We start from the raw sequence: 19,482 nt of genomic DNA, 5'->3' as shown, positions 1-19,482 counted from the left end.
CTTGCCTAATTGTCCTAGCTAGAACGTCTAGCACAGTGTTGAATAGAAGTGGTGAGAGGAGACAGCCTTATCTTACTCCTGATCTTGGGGGGGAAAGTTCTCAATTTTAACCATTTAGTATGATGCTAGCTGTGGGTTTTTTATGGACACTATTTAATCAGGTTGAGGAAGTTCCCTTCCCTCTTGGTTTGTTTAGTGTTTTTATCACGGAGGGTCTATTTTTTAATTTTTTGGTCTTTGGTTCCTCTAGGTCAGTTGTTAATCTTCGTAAAAGTAAGGATTTTCTTCTAACAGTTTGCCATCCTTCAGTGCCTACGAAGCTTCTTGGCATAGAGCAGATATTCCGTAAATATTTAGGGAGTGATTATAGGCATGAAGAAATGAGTGAATGAACAGATTTGCTTTTGCATCCATTGTAATCATGCTAGCCTCAAAGCTGCTCTTTGAGAGTGAGGTTTTATATGAAAAACACGATTCATGGCCAAAATGTGATTGAGGTGAAAGCCAGGACCTATCTGAAGATTTCTCTAAGTATGCTTTTAAAGCCTTGGCAGTGAATGACATGTGCTGTCTTAGGTCAGTTTCTCCAGGAAAGAGATTCTGAAACAGTTGGGTACAAAGTTTTACTCTGTATTTAAGAGGGGCACCCAGCATCTGCTACATGTATATACTAGATGATCTAGCAGGTCTGAGATTGGGAACCTTATCAGTACTTTCTGCCCTATTGTGCTTATCCAGGACATTTAGCCTTTGTCAGAATATTATCATTGATCAAGTAATTATATTTTCAAGTAGCCACAATAAGTCTGGATTAACAAACAGTAAAACCAACTTTCTAAATGCTCTCTGACTGCATTGCTTTAGAAATACTAATAATCTTTGAAAATCAGTTGCTTTAGTAAATATCTGTTTGTTTACTTATAAGGTAAGCTAATAGTACCTCCCCATCCACTGCTTAACATTATGACATTAAAGTTTTTATCTCTATGGTTGTACTATCTACATTAAAGATTAATATATCTCTTATGTCTGCTTGGAATGAGAATTTCAAAAAAAAAATGTGTCTTGAGAAGTATTTAAAGGTAAGTTGTCACCTACTACTGTTCTTAATTTCAGTTGTTTTGTTGAGTGAGTGGAGCATGTCAACTAAGTGCTGGTTTTTCTGTGTAAGGTTATGAACAGTATCAGAGATTGCTTTGTGACTGGGAAGTGGGAAGAGGATAAAGATGCAGCCAAGATTTTAGCAGAAGATGGTAAGTAAAGTGCCATATTTTTCAGAGTGGACTGTCTTCTCTATATTTTATTCCATGTCTTTAAAAGTTGGAAATAATAGGCAAATGTGAAATGCTTTGGGGAACGCTGACAGGGGAGTTTATGGGTAATATTCTGGTTCCTCTTTTTATGATGATCTTATCTTCTTCCCCCGGTTAACTGACTTATTAGATATGGACCTTAAAGAAAAGTGGGAGGCTTTCCATAAATTTTACCGTGTGTTTGTTAAAAATGGATTTTTGTGTGTGTGAAAAATAAACTCAAGTAACGTATTTTTCTTTTTAATAATGAAGGTAGTATACATTGTAGAACATCTAGAATAAAAAGTCATATCATAACCTCCACCATCTGTTAAAAAGTTTTGTTAAGTTTTTGAGGTTATTTACTTCTAGTCATTTATAGATTTTTAAAATTTCTAGTTATAATCTTACTTTATATAAATTGCATCTTAAAATTTTTCCAGAGGTCTCATGTTTACGATTTAATTCTATCGTATCCTAATTCAATTCACAGTTTTTCATTTAAGCAATTTACCTTGTCCATATTATAAATAACTCTGCACTGGAGCACCTTGAAATAACTCTCGGATCACATTTTTTATTTTCATAAGTTAGATTCATAAAACTTGGAATTGTTGAGTCATTTTTATGAACCACAGCTGTCAAAAGGTTTTTCAGAAAGTCGTTCTTATTTATGTGCCCATAAGCCGTGTATCTTAGTACTTACATTTTACTGCTTTCATTCAATATTGAATACTACCCATAAAAAATGTTATTTTTGGCAATTTGATAAAAAAATATTCTTCTTATATTTATAAGTGGCATTCCTTTGATTATTAATAAGTGAGAATATTTAAGGTATGTTGGCTATGGCATTTCTTTGCTGAATTCTTTGTGTTCTTTGCTCATTTTTCTAATGGGATATTAATGTGTTTTTTTATTGATTTGAAAGGATATTTATCCTCCTTCATTGGTTGCAAATATTTTTCTGCTTTTAGCCATTCATCTGCTTTCTGTCACTATAGAGTAGTTTGTACCCGCTAGAATTTTATATAAGTGGAATCATACAGTATGTACTCTTTTCTAACTTCTACTCAGCATAAGTATTTTGGGATAGTCCATCCTGTTACATCTTCGTCCCTTTTTATTCTGAATAGTTGATTTATTAGTGAGTAGTATTCCCTTGTATGATGCACTGCAGTTTATCTGTTCACCCGTTCGTGACATTTAGGTTATTTCTGGATTTTGGCTATTGCAAATAAAGCTACTGTGATCATTCTTGTACAAGTTTTTATATGAACAACTGCTTTCATTTCTGTTGGTTCTATATCTCAGAGTGGGCTAAATGGATCATGTGGTAGATGTTATGTTTAATTTTTTAAGAAATAGCCTAATTGTTTTCCTAAGTGGTTGTACCATTTTGTATTGCCATTAGCACTTTATGAGATTTCCAGTTATTACACGTCCTTGCCAATACTTGATATGGTCGGTCATTTTAGTTTTAGACAGTCTTTAGGTATGGAATGATATCTCATGGTTTTAATGTGTATTTTCCTAATAACTAATGATATTGAGCATTTTTGTGTGCTGTTTTCTATCCGTTTCTTTGGTGAAGTGTCTGTCAAATCTCTTTTGTCTAGTATTTTAATCTGTTTAATTTACTGAAGTCCTTTATCAGTTGTGATTTTAATTATTTTTGCCCAGTGTGTGGTTTGTCTTTTCATATTTTTAATAGTGTCTTTTGTAGAGCAAAAGTTTTTAATTTTGTTGAAGGGCAATTTTTTTTAATGGACTATGCTTTTGATAGTGTATCGAGAAATCTTTGCCCCGCCCAAGGTCATGAAGATTTTCTCAGATATTTTCTTCTATGACTCTTAAGGTTTAGGTTTACATTTAGGTATGTAATCCATTTTGAGTTAATTTTTTATGTGGTATTAGGTATGGATCAAAGGTTTCTGTTTTCTTTTTTTTTTCTTTTTTTCTTTTTTTTTTCTTGTGGATATCCACTTTCTCCAGTGCTATTTGTTAAAAAGACTATCCTTTACTCACACTGAATTGCCTTTCATTGGTTGACCACATATGGGTGAGTATTTCTGGACTCTATTCTGTTCCATTCATATATTTATTTTGTTTTATTTTATTTTGTTAAAGATTTTATTTTTTTGAGAGAGAGAGAGCACAAGAGAGGGAGCAGAAGAGGGGAAGAGAGAATCCCAAGCAGGCTCCGTACTGAGTGTAGAGCCTGACACAGGGCTGGTTCCCAGGACCATGAGCCAAAGATCATGGCCTGAGCCAATATCAAGATTCAGATGCTTAACCAACTGAGCCATCCAGGTGCCCCACTTGAGCTATTTTTTAAGAGTAGGATGCTAGTGATGGATTCCTGTAGTTGTTCTCCATCTGAGAATGTCTTTATTTCCAACCTTTCATTTCTGAAGGATAGTTGCACTGGATATAGAATTCATAGCTGACAGTTCTTTCCTTCAGCATATGAAAAATGTACCACTTCCTTCTGACCTCTGATTTCAGAGGAGAAATGCACTGTCATTTTGAATTGTTGTGAATCTGTCATTTCTTTCTGGCTGCTCACAAGATTTTTATCTTTGTTTTCAGTTTTCAGTAGTTTGGTGAAGATTTCGTTGGGTTTACTCTGTTTGAAATTTGCTCAGCTTCTTGAATCTGTTAAGTTTATGTCTTTTACAGAATTTGGGAAGCTTCAGTCATTATTTCTTCAATCCAGGTATCCTTGTGAGATCATATAAATGGTGGATCTTTTGTTTCTGCCTCACAGGTCGATGAGGCTCTGCTCATTTGTTTTTTTGGCTATTTTCTTCTATGTTGTTCAGACTGGATGAATTCTGTTGACCTCGCCTCAAGTTCTCTGATTCTACCCTCTGTCATCTCCACTCTTAATATTGAGCACATCCAGCAAGCTTTTAAAATTTCTTCTGTTGTATTTTTCAATTCTATAATTTCTGTTTGGTTCTTCAGTTTCTTTGCTGAGATTTTGAATTTTTTGTTTGTTGCCAAAGGATTTGTATTTGCTTGATGAAACATTTTTGTAATGGCTGCTTTAAGATATAAGTCAGATAGTTTCAACATCTGATTCATTTTATTGTTGGTTTCAGTTGTCTTTTCACATTTCAGTTAAAATTTTCCCAGATTGGGGTATGACAGGTGATTTTCTATTGTATCCTGCACATTTTGGTTTTTATGTTAGGAGACACTGGGTTCTATGTAATCTTTTTATTTTAGCATTCTGTCCTCTTGTTTAGGTTTAGTGTGCAAGTCCTGGTCTACTTTATGGGCTATGGTTCCAATGACAATTTAATGTTAGAGCCTTTTTGATGCTATTTTGATCTGCTTAGTTTATCTGATGCCACTGGTCTCTTCAGGTGCTGCCTGAGGAGACAGAGGAGCTTCCCTCATCTAGGCCCCCTGTTGTGGCTAGGTGGGCAAAGATTGTCTTGGCCTGAAGGGCTAGTTTGCTTGCTGTGGGGATATCTTTGCTGGTCCTGCCAGAGCACACCTGTTTTTAGATGGGGGAGGAGAGCGTCATGCCTGGCAGAATCTCCCTTTGCCAATAACCCTTGGACACCTGGTGTATCTTGGTGGATAAAAGGAGATTCGGGCTCTTTGGGGAAGGCAAACACTTCCCCTCATCACTTATTGTCAGTGGGGCTTTCAAAGCACCCAGTTTACCTGGTGTTGCTGCTAAGATCTGAGTTTGATCTGAGGAAACATTGAGTCCACCTGGTCTACCTTCTTTTGCTAGGTTGGGAGTTGGGAAACAGTGCCTCTGAATTGCCTTTCTGTGGGTTGTGGTATAGTGAGCCACTGGCCATTATGTCATTCTTCTGGTCCCGGGGACTCTCACCAGCCTTTTTTTTCTTTACACCTTTCAGAGTTCTTGGTTTTCCTTGGGCTCTTGTGTTATTTTGGAGTTGTTTATACTTAGTTGGGAGGAACAGAAGAAATAAGTCTACACTGTCTTTTCCAGACCAGAAATCTGTGGGTTTTTTTAAAATTTTAATTCCAGTATGGTTAACTTACAGTATTATATTAGTTTCAGATGTACAATATAGTGATTTAACACTTATGTATATTATTCAGTGCTCATCATGACAGTGTACTCTTAATCCCCTTATTTCAGTCATCCCCCCAACCTCCTCTCCACTGATAACCATCTCTTTGTCCTTTATAGTTAAGAGAGGTTTTTGGTTTGTCTTTTTTTTTCCCCTTGCTCGTTTGTTTTGTTTCTTATATTCCACATATGAGTGAAATCATATGGTATTTGTCTTTTTCTGACTAACTTATTTTGCTTAGTATTGTACTCTCTAGCTCTGTTCATGTTGTTGCACATGGCAAGATTTCATTCTTTTTGATGGCTGAATAATATTGCATTTTATATATTTGCTCACACACACACCCCACATCTTCTTTACTCATCTACCAATAGATGCTTGTGCTACTTCCATAATTTGGCTATTGTAAATAATGCTGTAGTAAACATAGGGATGTATATATCCTCTCAAATTAGTATTTTCATATTCTTTGGGTAAATACCCAGTAGTGCAATTACTGGATTATGTGATAGTTCTATTTTTAATTTTTTGAGGAACCTCCATACTATCTTCCTGCACCAGTTTGCATTCCCATCAACAGTGCACAAGGGTTCCTTTCTCTCCACATCCTTGCCAACACTTGTTTTTTGTTTTTTATTTTAGCCATTCTGACAGGTGTGAGTTGGATCTCATTGTGGTTTTGATTTGCATTTACCTGACAATGAGTGATGTTGAGCATCTTTTCATGTGTCTTTTGGTCAGTGGAAAAATGTCTGTTCATGTCTTCTGCCCATTTTTAATTGAATTATTTGGGTTTTTTTGGTATCGAGTTGTATATATATTTTGGATACTAACCCTTTATTGGATATGTCATTTGCAAATATCTTCTCCCATTCAGGAGGGTGTCTTTTCTTGGTGGTGTTTTTTATTATAACTGTGATAAAAGCAGAATTAACATCTTTTGGATATTGAGTCTTCTTTTTCAAATACATGGTAATCTTTATTTGTTCAGTAGATAACATGAACCACACCTACTTCATTAGGTCCTGTTAAAAGAATGTAGTTAAGGTACTTAGAGCAATGAAGTCTGTAAAGCACTTGAAAGTGTTAGCTAATGTCTATTCCATGGGTTCTTTGGTAGCATATTAAAGCTTTTTAAGTTTTTAAAATAAAGTTTTGGCACATTTCTTATAAGGTTTATTCCTAAGTATTTTGACCTTTTTCATTTTTATTACAAATAGAATCTTCCCATCTATTGTATCTTCTTTGGCTCTTTAGTTCTTTGGCCCTTTCTTATATGAAAATGTTTTATCTAAATATTACTTCTAAATATTGCTTCCCAAAGGAGTTTTAGCATCTTTTTCTTTTAAGGATAGGACCCATAGCCAAACTTAGAGCTCTAAAAACAAATGGATGAGCGAATTAATGAGCTCTTTCATGTGGTTCAGCATTATTTTGGGTACCATTCTTACTCTAAGTCCTGTATTTTTATGTAATCCAAGATTTTTCCCAGGTATGCCATGCATTGTGTTGTGTTGACCTTACTACTGAGACTCTTCGTCCTTATGTGCTGTTAATCAAGCCATGGTTTGTTCATGTCATTGTTGGTCTTAGGGACTCACCTGCAGGGCCATGCATATATCTCTGTGTGCATCTCTGCAGCAAAGTGTTTACCACCTGTATTGGAAAAATAGCTCTTGGCTAAGTGGGATATCGAAGTAAAGTAAGGAAATATGGGTTGGGTCCATGTGCTTCATTCAAACAGGTGGTGAAATACTGACAATTCAACAAGAAAAAGAAGCCTGTGTAAGTACAGGATTCTGCTGGGATGTGTAGCAATAAGAAGGGTAAAAATGAAATTTGGGCTTCAGAGTACACAGTGCACCTCGTGGTGCTACAGTGTCATGTGCAAGCCCTGTTCATAGAGGACATTTGGGTGTTCTTTTCCCAGAGGAGCTCTATGGTGACTTTGAAGACCTGGAAACAGGGGACGTGCACAAGGGAAAACCAGGCGCAGATACTAAGGTATGATTTTTGTCATGGCTGGCTGTCAGTAACTGGTCCTTGATCTGTGGTCAATATGTTCAGAAAGAGGCCCGTATTAAGAAATGCAAATCTTATTATCTGTGTAGATTACAGAGTAGATGGATTCCTTCCTAAAAATACGGAGTTTGGGAACAGGTTGAAGTTGTTGGGTTGTTATTCTTGATCTTTTGGGTGACACCTACTACCTCTTGCTGTCATTTTGATTCTTCAGTCTGAAAGTTTAGCTCCTGAGTCATTGTCTTTCTCTCTACCATTCCTTTTGCCATCATTCTCCTCTTCTTAAATTTAAGTACCATTTAAAAAAACTAAATCCCTATTCTCCCTGATATTTCTTTAGAACACTGTCTGGGGAGCATCTGGGGGGGGACACTTGCAGTTATTTTTATTTATGTTTGGCATTCCCAGCCAGATTAAGGAGTGACAGTGTATTGTAGTGCAGATGTCTAAATGTCTCTTGCAGTTGTACTTGTTATTTAGAACCAAGGGCTGTGTTTTGGTTTGGTTTGTTTTTTGTTTTGTTTTCATATGATCATAACCAAGAGTTTTGCAGCTTGCATAGAACTTTAGAAATCTGCTTCAGTGTTTAAAGAACAGATCTCCACAAACTTTTACAAAATTTTCTCTTCTGGAAATTTAAGATTGAAGATGCAGAAGAAGTTAAGGAAGAAATTGACCCCGGTGCAGAGGAAAGTGCCAAGAAAAAGCATTTGGATAAGAAGAGAAAATTGAAGGAAATGTTTGATGCAGAATATGATGAAGGAGAAAGCACGTATTTTGATGATCTTAAAGGAGAAATGCATAAACAAGCACAGGTAAGAAAACTTGGTTCCTATCAGCTTTATTTCAAGGCTATAACACAGTATTGTGAATACATAATCTTGTTTAGGTCTCTGCTTCCTGACCTGCTTCTGTGCCTCAGGTTTGGACTCTTAGGTCGAGATGCAGATAAGTGTGTTTATTCATGCAGTCATCTGATTGTTTTTTCAGTCAGAAATTGACCAGAAAGATATCAATGTCTATTTTATAGCAAGCATTGGAGGAGGCAGAAATGGCTTAGATAGGCAGCAACTGCTGAGGATCTCTAAGTGTAGTGATTTGAGACCGTGTTTATTTAAATGCAGGCATTGCCTTTGCATTCTGTTTACTGCTCCCTGGAACCATAATTAAATAATTTGAATGGGTAGGTGATTCTATGCACACACCAGTGCTCTCCGGGGAAGCTTTTCTAAAAACTCACCTTGGTCAGAGTTCAGAGGCTATTTCAAGTGTCGGGTCAGATGTGGAGATAAAGGGAACATGTGGAATGCTGAAAAGAAGATGGTCTGACCCCCCTGCCCAGGATGCGGAACAGACTGAGTTGATGAGCTCACTCTGAAGGAGATAACAAAGATGTGTATGCAGTTGATGGCAAGTGTTTGTTGTGCTTTGACAAGGGGGGGGCTACCAATAATTCCTGTAAGCTAGAACATACCTTAATACATCTTACATAGGTTAAGTATATGATTTCTGAAAATGCGATCAGCAGGCTTTGCCCAACCTAGGCTTTGATCTGTTCAAAGAAAGTATCTCCTGGTTAGTCATTAACATAGTGGTTCTAAGTCTGTACTGACTTTTGATAGAAGTAACTAAGATGTGTAAAGCTAGTTCTGAAGTTTTTGCTTCAGTCCATTTATAACTTAAAATCACCCAGAATCTTGTGGCCTCTTGTAAAGGACTTTGAATTTTTTACTCTGAGTAAAGTGGGGACCCGTGGGGGGTTTCGAACAGAGGAGAGACATGTATGACCTGCTTACCTTTGAAAGGATTGCTGTGGCGAGAGTTCAGTAAGATTAAGGTGACTCTCTGTGGGGGGTCAGGAGGTGTGTGGCAGTGGAGACGAAAGAGAAAGTCAAATTCTGAATATGCTTTTGAAAGGTAGATCAAAGGTAGATGGACTGTGGGGTGTGTGAGAGGAAACAAGGATAACTTGCAGGAAGGATGGGGTTGTCAGTAAGATAGGAAAGCCTCTAGTTGCTGCAGGTTTGTCTAAGAAGATGAGGTTTAGAGCTGTTGGGTTTGAGATCTCTCTCAGACAAGTGGAGCTTCAGGTAGTCAGTGAGGAGCCCTGGAGAGTTTGGGGCCAGGGACTTAGATGTACAGTCCTCAGCATCTGGTTGTTACTTAAAGCTGTGAAGTGGATGGGATGCCTTGGGAAGTGAGCGTGGAGTCAGGCGAGGAGAGGACTAGGACTGACAGTGTGTGCTCCATTGTAAGAGGTTGGGCGGAGGTGATGAAGCAACAGTGGGGTTTGAGCAGTGCTCAGGAGAGAGAAGAAATCGAAGAGAACATGAGGTAATCTGGAAGCCACTGTAGAAGGAGGGATAAATTATTTTAAATCCTGCTGATGTATTAATCACAATGAAGACAAAATTGACAACTGGATTGGAATGTGGAGGCCCTACGTGATTTTGGCAAGCATTTTTATGGAGTGTGGGTTAAAGTCCAAGTTGGGAGGATTTAAGAGAATGGGAGCAGAGGAACTGGAGACTATGACTATAGAAAACTTATAAGCCATTTTTCTTCAGAGAGAAGCAGAGAAATGGGGCAATAGTTGGAGGAAGTGGAGTCAGAAGATGTTAAGATGGGAGAAATAACAGGCAAGACCTGTTGGAATAAATTTCAGTAGGAGTGAATGATATCTAGTATGCAAGTGAAGTTTGGCATAAAATAAATCTATAGCAGCTGCCCAGTAGAACTTTCTGTAATAATGGAACTGTCTGTCTGTGCTGTCTTACATTGTAGCCACTAGCCATGTGTTGATACTGATCACTTGAAATGTGACTACTGTGACCAGGGGACTGAATTTTAAATTTTTATTTAATTTTAATTAATTTCAATAATATAATAAGTAATATAATAAAAACAAGATATACTAAAAGGCTGGATGTGGGTGTAAACCCTGGTAAAAGAGATGGCTGTGGAAATTCTTTCAGACTGTTTAGTTTTTGAGTGAACTAAGAAACAGTCAATGGCTGAGACTGAGGATGAGGGAGTGAGATATTGGATAGTGGATATTGGATACTGGAGAGTAAGAAAAGAAAGTGTGGACTGGGAAGCTGAGAGTGTTGGTTGGCTGACCAGCAATAAGGGTTGCTTTCAGAGTTGTTTGCATTTGCTGTACCTTGGAGCAACAAAGGAGAAGACAGTTGGGTCATACCCTGAACAAACTGTACAGATAAGGGTGTATGTTATTTTTAATTAGGATAAAGTGTAAGTGATTATGTCCATGTTCCTTTATGAGAAAGTGCTCGTTTTTTTAAATGTTAATCTTACATATATTAAAGGTAACAGCATTGTGGGTTTTTTATTGTTGGTTTTTTTTTTTTCCTGCTCTCATATATAGCTTAACCGAGCAGAATTTGAAGATCAAGATGATGAAGCCAGAGTTCAATATGAGGGTTTTCGACCTGGGATGTATGTTCGAATTGAGATAGAAAATGTCCCCTGTGAATTTGTGCTTAACTTTGACCCCCATTACCCAATGATTTTGGGTGGTTTGGGCAATAGTGAAGGCAATGTCGGATATGTACAGGTAGGTACCCTTTGCTGCATGCTTCGACAGTTGGGGTTCTTGGGACATACTTCCACCACTGATCTCATTGAAATCTCTTCTCCCCTCAGATGCGTCTGAAGAAACATCGTTGGTATAAGAAAATCCTTAAGTCCCGAGATCCAATCATTTTTTCTGTAGGGTGGAGGAGGTTTCAGACTATTCCACTCTATTATATCGAAGACCACAATGGAAGACAAAGGCTTCTAAAATACACTCCACAGCACATGCATTGTGGAGCAACCTTTTGGGGTAATATGTGATTGAAATAACTTGCTTGTGGGTTAATTTAAGCCATTAATAGTTTTGCTTTTCGCCATTAAATCCCAATTCATAAGATTTTTCTCTTTTTTTTGGATTGAAGTACATATGTAAAACAGAATCCAAAATTTGTGATTCACTGTATTTCTTTCTTTCTTTCTTTTTTTTCCCTGTTTTCTTTAAGGTCCGATCACTCCACAGGGAACTGGATTCTTGGCGGTACAGTCTGTCAGTGGCATAATGGTAAATATCTTGAATGTTTGATTTTCCAGATTGTGTTTGAGAAGTATGTCTTGAATATGGAACATGTACATGAAACTTGAAGTTGAAAATGACTCATTTTTAGTACTTATAGCAAACCTCTCTTTGCATTTAATTTTCCTACATCTTTTTAAGTAGGATGTGGAAATGAGGGAGAGGTAGAATTAGTATGGTATTGATGATATTTTATATTTTTATGCATTTTTTGGGCTTCTTTCTTTCTTTCGATTTATTTTAGAGAGTGTGCACATATGCGTGGGGGGGCAGAGGCAGAGAGAGAGAGAGAAAATCTTCAAGCAGACTCCCTGCTGAGCTTGGAGCCCAACATGGGGCTTGATCCCACAATCCTGAGATCATGACCCAAGCTGAAATCAAGAGTCGGTCGCTTAACCTACTTTTCTAAAAATATTTAAGTAGTGCTCACTGTGTACTAATCATTGTACTAGGTTCTAAGGATACTTTGGATACCAGCTACATAAGACTACCTCCTAGTAATGCTGGTTTAGCAAAGTATGTTCACACAGCCTTTATTTGATCGATGAGAGCAGGTTTTATTGGCCCTATTTGACAGAAAACAGAATAATGAGCAGATGAAATCTCCCCTGGGGGTCCACGATTTAATTTCTTAAACATTGTAACCAAATTTTCTTATTCCTTTCCATTCCAAATTGGTCATTGTTTTGAAATCATGTTATAGTGAAATCACTCTCCAGAGACTACTCAGGACATCATCATTAGTTTGGCTTACATATATTGTAGCTTGAAATTGGTTTTGTTAAAATACTGCTTTGCATGTTCAGATATTCTTTCTTGTTCTTTTTTAGCTGGTTGTAAGTGAAATGTACTTTAGTAATTTATTGCATCATAGAATTATAGTTTTTCTCTTGCTGATTTATTCCTATATTCAAATTTTGGGGGTTCTTCCCAGCCTGATTTCCGGATAGCTGCCACGGGAGTTGTCCTCGATCTGGATAAATCCATAAAAATTGTGAAGAAATTAAAGCTAACTGGTTTTCCTTATAAAATTTTCAAGAATACGTCATTCATTAAGGTCCGTATATCTGTATACTCACATATTTATAAATGTATATTTTATTGAAGGAGGAATGAAATACTTCTAAAATGTAATCTGATGTTTTCAAAAGAGTATTTGGAATCTTTTATAAACTTAGTCTTTGCTGTTTTTGGTTTACTTCTTTTTATTGGTCTCTATGTTACTTAAATATGCTCAGAAAATTTTAAGGTGACGTTAATAGAGATACTTACTAATCAAGGCTATTCCTTATTCCGTGTGACACTGGCAGAGCTAATATTGAAAATATGTAATCTCATTCACTGTTTTTTTTTTCCTGCCTTTTGGGTTTGTGTTAAGAAAGAGGGGAAATCATAGGTTTGTTAAACATCTCAGTAGAAAAATAGACAAAATATTTTGTAAAATACTTGTTGGCAGGGGTATGGAGAAATGGATGCTCTTTTATGCAGTATAATGTGGGAGCGTAGTTTGAGTGACATTTATTGAAAATCTTATTAGTGGGGGTTTCCATAAAAGTCCTGAGTTAAGATGATCATAAAATATTCTTGTAATATCAGGTAATAATGTCATCGGCATTTATCTAGCTCTCTTTATTTTCAGAGCATGCACACCTAAGTCATAGGATATGAGCTGTAGCCCAGCCCTGGTCGATGACAGCAAAGGTTCTCTAGGCCAGTTCAGTCTAATAGATATCTTTTTGATCTTTTCTTCTACAAAGATATCACTGATGAGCATGCTAATGAGCCTACAGTAGAATCTTGATTAATGTTATTTTGGGGAAGACGAAATAGAATTGTATTCCTTTTCACCTAGTAATTCCACTCTTACTGGGGAAAAAACATTTTGGTTATTTTATCACTATTAAAGAAGTTGGTTTTTTTTAAACCAAGGATTCATTTATGAACTAAGAAGTAAAATACCTGATTTTGTGTGTATGTATTTTTTTTCATGTACCTATAGGGAATGTTTAATTCTGCCTTGGAAGTGGCCAAATTTGAAGGCGCTGTGATTCGAACTGTCAGTGGCATTAGGGGACAGATCAAGAAAGCACTCCGGGCTCCAGAAGGAGCTTTCCGAGCCAGCTTTGAGGATAAGTTGCTGATGAGTGGTAAATATAACTTTGTGGTGTAATCATAACAGCATGTTACCATTCACTATCGATTTCTAGTCAGTGTGGGGTAGAGGTTGTAGTTTGTTGTTGAAATTTAGAATTGGCTCCAGCTCTCCCTGGTTGGAGCATCTTATGCAGTACTCCAAGTCATGCTGGGTGTGGAGCCATGTGATTCATACCCAGTACAAGATTTGTGATATTCAGGAGTAGTTTACTTGGTGAAGTCTCTCTCAAAACCATGCAGCCAGTTAGAGAAGTTTGGGGTTGAGTGCTTTGTTCTTTTGTTTGACAAGATGGTTATGAATCTTCTTTTGAAAATGTTAAAGTAAGTTATCTCTTTTTCCAGATATTGTCTTCATGAGAACCTGGTATCCTGTCTCCATTCCAGCCTTCTATAATCCAGTAACATCTTTGTTGAAACCAGTTGGTGAGAAAGACACCTGGTCAGGGATGCGGACCACTGGTCAACTCCGGCTTGCCCATGGTGTCAAACTAAAGCCCAACAAGGACTCTTTGTATAAGGTACAGTCACTCATACACGTGCTCCATAGATGGGGGTCATCCAGATGCTTTATGCATAATGTTTTCTATGTTTTGAATTTTCAAGTAGGAAGTCTACCATTAAATTTGAATGAACATATATATTCATAGAATATTTTGGAAAGAATGCAGGAAAATGGTAATAGGGGTTTTCATGGGTTGGAAAGGAGACCAGCTTTTCATTGTATGCTCTTTTGAACTATTTTTTTCCCATCAGATACATGTATTACTTTTAAAAACATTAATGTGCTAATTTTTATTGAAGCAATGTGAGTGGGGGTTTTTTTTGGGAAAGTTTTAATAAACTTTGTAGTGAAGTGTTAACATAAATACAGAAAATGTATGGATCATAACATACAGCTCATGAATTTAACACAACCAAATTGCCATCGCCTGGATCGGACAATAGAATTACCAGCACAACAAAAGCCCCCTTGTGACTTCTCCTTGTCACTATCCCACCTCCACCTCAAAGATAGCCATTCTCTGGGCTCCTGCATGTAAATTAGTTCTGCCTGTTTTGAGTTTTATAAAATATAGCATATACTGTTTTGCCTGGTTTCTTTTCATTCAGTTTTATGAGATTCATTCATGTTCTTGCAGTTTTTCATTTGTGGTTATTGTCGAGTAGAAATCTATTATGTTATAATGTCAGTTTATTCATTGATGGACATTATTTCCAACTTTTGGCCATTGTAAATGCTGCCCTGAACACTTACATGTAACTTATTTGGTGTACATGTGCACTCATTTCTTTTGCTTTGATCCCCCCAGGTTGGGATTGCCAGGTACGGGGTATGCATGTGTCCGGCTTCACTGTATGATGCCTATAGTATTCTGGCAACAGTAGTTGCCAGTGGTTGGCATCATCAGTATTTTTTTAATTTTAAGTTCTCAGTGCCTTTCAAAATCCCTTTTCATTTGGATTTTGGTCTTTCAGAACTTTCATTATTTTCTTCACAGGTTAACAGTGCATTTGAAAAGATTTGTTTTAATGCAGGATAAATATAAATTGTTTTATAAATAAGAGGGGGTTCAGGATATCATTCTGCCAGAAACAGAAATTTCCCAGGCATTACTTTTTTGATAAAATAATTAAAAATAAAATTTTGAATCATGTTACATGAATTTCTAATAAAATATACTATAGGACATGGTACCTACAAGTACCACCTCTAGCTTGTGGTGCTTACCCTTTTTTCAGAATGTGATTTCTCTGAGTTCCTTCATTCTAAGTATTTTAGGTGTAAGCAGAGAATATTGAATATTATCGTGGATGATGTCTTTAATAATAAATTTAAAGACATAGCAGAAATATTCTCTATATAGTTGACGTTGACCTTGGGGCAAGACTTGCCACTTATTAACTATTTTTGAGGCAGTTAAGAATTTTGGTCATCTCAATTTAAGCATAGAATTTAGTTTACCTTAAAAATTGAATGTAGAGAGTGTTTGGGCTTTATATGTCATTTAAATCTCATTTTTCTCAGCTGGCTTTCTGTTAGAAACAGAATAAAGTTAAACTCTTTAATGAGAATCAGGGATGGGAACACTTGAGCTGCTGCTGATTAGAAGAAGAGCTGTGTCCTTAAATCCACAGACGTTGATAGTGAAGATGAACGCCCAGATTATTGTTATTAGGCTAGAAGAAACTACCTCAGTCCCCCAAAATAAGGTGTGGGTTTTCCATTAAAAGAAACTTTGAATATGTTCATCTGCTCTGCTGAGATCTCCATAGTTCATACTGTAGACATGGACACAGTTGATTTTTTGGGAGAATTGTAAGTATATTCTGTGTATTTCTCTGTTTCGCCTAGAGCAATGTACATTCATTGAGGCAATCACATTTGATGGATGATTGAATTCCCATTTCTGATGATCAGCAGACTCTGGTGTTAAATCATGGGGAAAAGTCAATCCAGTGAGAAGATTTTAGTCAAGTTTTAAATGCATATAGATCATAATTTAAATAATTGCTGTTTTTATTTTTCTTTTTAGCCGATCGTGAGGCAAAAGAAACATTTTAATTCACTGCACATTCCAAAAGCCTTGCAGAAGGCCCTGCCATTTAAGAACAAGCCTAAGACCCAAGCAAAGGCAGGCAAGATGCCGAAGGACAGGCTGAGACCAGCCGTCATACGGGAACCTCATGAGCGGAAGGTACTGTCAGTGGATGGCTTCCTGCGTGTTGCATTTAGATGTGAAAATAATGCTTTCGGTAGCACAGTTAGTGTTTCTGTTGCATTCTCATTTTTCTTCAGGGAAGGATAAGAGCCAGACTTATTTGAGGCACTAGAACCGGAAGTTAGAGGAAAGGGCAGAGTCCATTTCCCTTCTTTTGTTTAGTCATGCTGTGTCTTACACATTTTAATGGAGAGTAATAGGCACCCAGCTGGCAAGTCACTCTGTCTTAGTTGTACCGAATATCCACAGTGATTAACAAAGGTGGTTTTGTGGTGAAGGCCATTATTTAAGTATTTTGCTCAGTAAATATGCTGCTACTTATGCCTCCATGCAATTATGATTTCCTAGTTCAGGATGAATTTTCCCTGCGTTAATATTCATTTGGATCATGGATTGATTCTAGTTTTGATACATCAGCTGAGGTGTTTAGGTCCCCTGAAACGTAGAAGGAAAAAAGCACGGTGTATGAGTGTCGTGATGCTCACTAGGTTTTGTCCTTGTCAGATCCTTGCACTGCTGGATGCTCTGAGTACAGTGCACAGTCAGAAGATGAAGAAGGCCAAGGAGCAACGGCATTTGCACAATAAAGAACACTTCAAAGTGAAGCAGAAGGAGGAGGAAGAGAAACTGAAGCGGCAGAAGGACCTCAGGAAGAAGCTCTTCCGAATTCAGGGTCAGAAAGAAAGGAGAAATCAGAAGTCCAGCCTGAAGGGGCCTGAGGAGCCATCAAAATGAGCTTCAGACAGACACTGTCGTTTGGATCTGCAGAGATAGATGGTTTCAAATATTACAGAACTTGTAAATGACGACAGGGCACTGGAGCCCAAGAAAGACCTCTTTGTTGGATTTGTCGCCCAGACCGTGCCTTTGAGAAGAGAAATGGAAACTCTCCTGATAGGACACCTGTTCATTCTCAGCATCTAGGTTATGTCAAGATTTAAAGGAATATTATTTATGGTTTTGTAGATTCCTTCACATTCCTCTTAACCTGTCTCACTTTGTTTGTGCTACGAAAATATCATTAAAATACTTCTCTGTTAATTTTGGCCTAATAGTTTTCATTAGGGATGAATGCTTGATGATTGTGGATAATTGCTTATTCTGCCACCTTCATGATGGGTCTTCCAGAGCGGGAAAAATATTGGCTTGAAAAGTCAGCTTTAAAATTTTAGAAAAGAACGTATGGTCCAGTGCACAGCTGAGTTTCCCAGAGGCCGTGTGATGTGCAATAGCTCAGTAGCCTGACTACAGATGGGAGAATCCAGCAGCTTCTATTAATTTATGTTAACCATGTAATGGGCTAGTTTGTGTTCTTTTAAAACAAATTAATAAAAAATATTTTAAAATTTTCTTAGCTTTCATTACTTACATAGTAAAAATTGATAGGTACAACCCACTTGAAGAAGAACTCTTTGAAGTCCTTGGTCGTTTTTAAGAGTGGAAAGACCTTGAGATCCAAATACCTGGGCAGTGCTGCCCTGAACGACTCCCTCCTGAGGTGCCCGCCTGTGCTGCTCGCCAGCTCCCAATTCTGTACCCAGAACTGAATGCTCATGGTGTCAGGCACCTTATAGGAGGACAATAAATGCAGGGATGAATTAATTAAATTCCTGCTCTGTCACTGAATATGCTTCGATTTCTCCCTAGCTGCCAAGATGCCGTGGCCTGGCAGCAAGTGTACAGGAAGACAGAAGGGGAGCTGCTGCCGTGCTGTCTGTCTCCTCCCTGTGTCTTCCTGAGCACACTTCCCCTGCCCAAGACCCCAGATGCAGAGGGGGTTTGCCAGTCACAGGGTGGGGTGGACTTGAATGTGATGATGTGCTTTACAAACTGTAGGTTCTGGGAAAGTTAACTTTGTAATGAGATCCTTGTAGGGGAGTTGTTACCCAAGTGGAGCTGTTTTACCATCCTCTTAAATTTCTTTTCCCTCCTGTGGACTCCTGACTGAAGAGATGGAACTGAAGACAGGCCTGGTGCACAAGGCTGGCTCGACTCACGAGACAGATCCCGGTCCACGCGACCTTCTGCCCTTCTGCCCTCCACTGAGGGTAGGCAGCGAGAACCCCAGCCTGGAGGGCCAGCGTGGTCAGGCTTTCCCCTCTGGACAATGCCCTCTGAATCTGATAGAAATACGGTACTACCACATTAATGCAAGGGAAGAGCAAACAGGTGAAACGAATTTTAGTACTTTTATTTTTATTTTTATTTTTTTTAAAGATTTTATTTATTTATTTGACAGAGATAGAGACAGCCAGCGAGAGAGGGAACACAAGCAGGGGGGAGTGGGAGAGGAAGAAGCAGGCTCACAGCAGAGGAGCCTGATGTGGGGCTCGATCCCATAACGCCGGGATCACGCCCTGAGCCGAAGGCAAATGCTTAACCGCTGTGCCACCCAGGTGCCCTTTAGTACTTTTATTTTTAAGCCAATATATCTAAAATGTTACCGCAACATACAATCAATACAAAAATCATTAATGAGATATTCGACATTTCTATTTTTTGCGATCCTTTGAAATTTGGGTGTATGCTTTACGTTTACAGCAACTCAATTCAGATGCTAAATTTTGTGGCAAATACTTGATTTATGCTTAGATTTCATTAAATTTATAGTGTTAGGGGCGCCTGGGTGGCACAGCGGTTAAGCGTCTGCCTTCGGCTCAGGGCGTGATCCCGGCGTTATGGGATCGAGCCCCACATCAGGCTCCTCTGCTGTGAGCCTGCTTCTTCCTCTCCCACTCCCCCTGCTTGTGTTCCCTCTCTCGCTGGCTGTCTCTATCTCCGTCAAATAAATAAAAATACAATCTTTAAAAAAAAAATTATAGTGTTAAAACTAAGATTGACATACCTTTGATGTTTCAAATATAACTGAACTTAGTACCAGTTTTTAAATTGAAATTCAAATTAAACAAAACTGAATGTCCAGTTCCTCAGCAGCAGACATGTCAGTTGCTTGATAGCCTGTAGGGCCAGTGGCTATGTTGAGGACAGTGTGGCTGTATAGTGTAGGAGGTCTAGGAAGTCTTCCTTAAAGGAAGCAAGTAACTTTTGATGCATGATCTGAAGAAGCAAGTTAACTTGGCAAAAGATAGGAGTGGGAAGAAGAGTGTATCATCCAGCAGGAA

At 37.9% G+C, this 19,482-nt stretch overlaps 1 protein-coding gene across 1 annotated transcript in view; it reads left to right on the top strand.

The window, feature by feature from the left end:
* BMS1 (BMS1 ribosome biogenesis factor) overlaps window positions 1–17,401 on the top strand; it is a 37,729-nt gene extending 20,328 nt beyond the window's left edge. Inside the window, exons 13-23 of the mRNA XM_011222414.3 lie at window positions 1,172–1,253; window positions 7,287–7,360; window positions 8,020–8,193; window positions 10,764–10,952; window positions 11,042–11,222; window positions 11,416–11,474; window positions 12,421–12,543; window positions 13,486–13,633; window positions 13,983–14,158; window positions 16,175–16,336; window positions 16,865–17,401. Of these exons, the coding sequence (XP_011220716.1) occupies window positions 1,172–1,253; window positions 7,287–7,360; window positions 8,020–8,193; window positions 10,764–10,952; window positions 11,042–11,222; window positions 11,416–11,474; window positions 12,421–12,543; window positions 13,486–13,633; window positions 13,983–14,158; window positions 16,175–16,336; window positions 16,865–17,095 (1,599 nt within the window). The 3' untranslated portion in view covers window positions 17,096–17,401. The remainder of the gene's footprint in view (window positions 1–1,171; window positions 1,254–7,286; window positions 7,361–8,019; window positions 8,194–10,763; window positions 10,953–11,041; window positions 11,223–11,415; window positions 11,475–12,420; window positions 12,544–13,485; window positions 13,634–13,982; window positions 14,159–16,174; window positions 16,337–16,864) is intronic.
* Window positions 17,402–19,482: the final 2,081 nt, after the last annotated feature.

This window comes from Ailuropoda melanoleuca, chromosome 6 (genome assembly GCF_002007445.2).
Source record: "Ailuropoda melanoleuca isolate Jingjing chromosome 6, ASM200744v2, whole genome shotgun sequence".
Lineage (NCBI taxonomy): Eukaryota > Metazoa > Chordata > Mammalia > Carnivora > Ursidae > Ailuropoda > Ailuropoda melanoleuca.
Note: the sequence above shows the minus strand (reverse complement) of the source record. Positions and strands in the feature narration are given on the sequence as shown.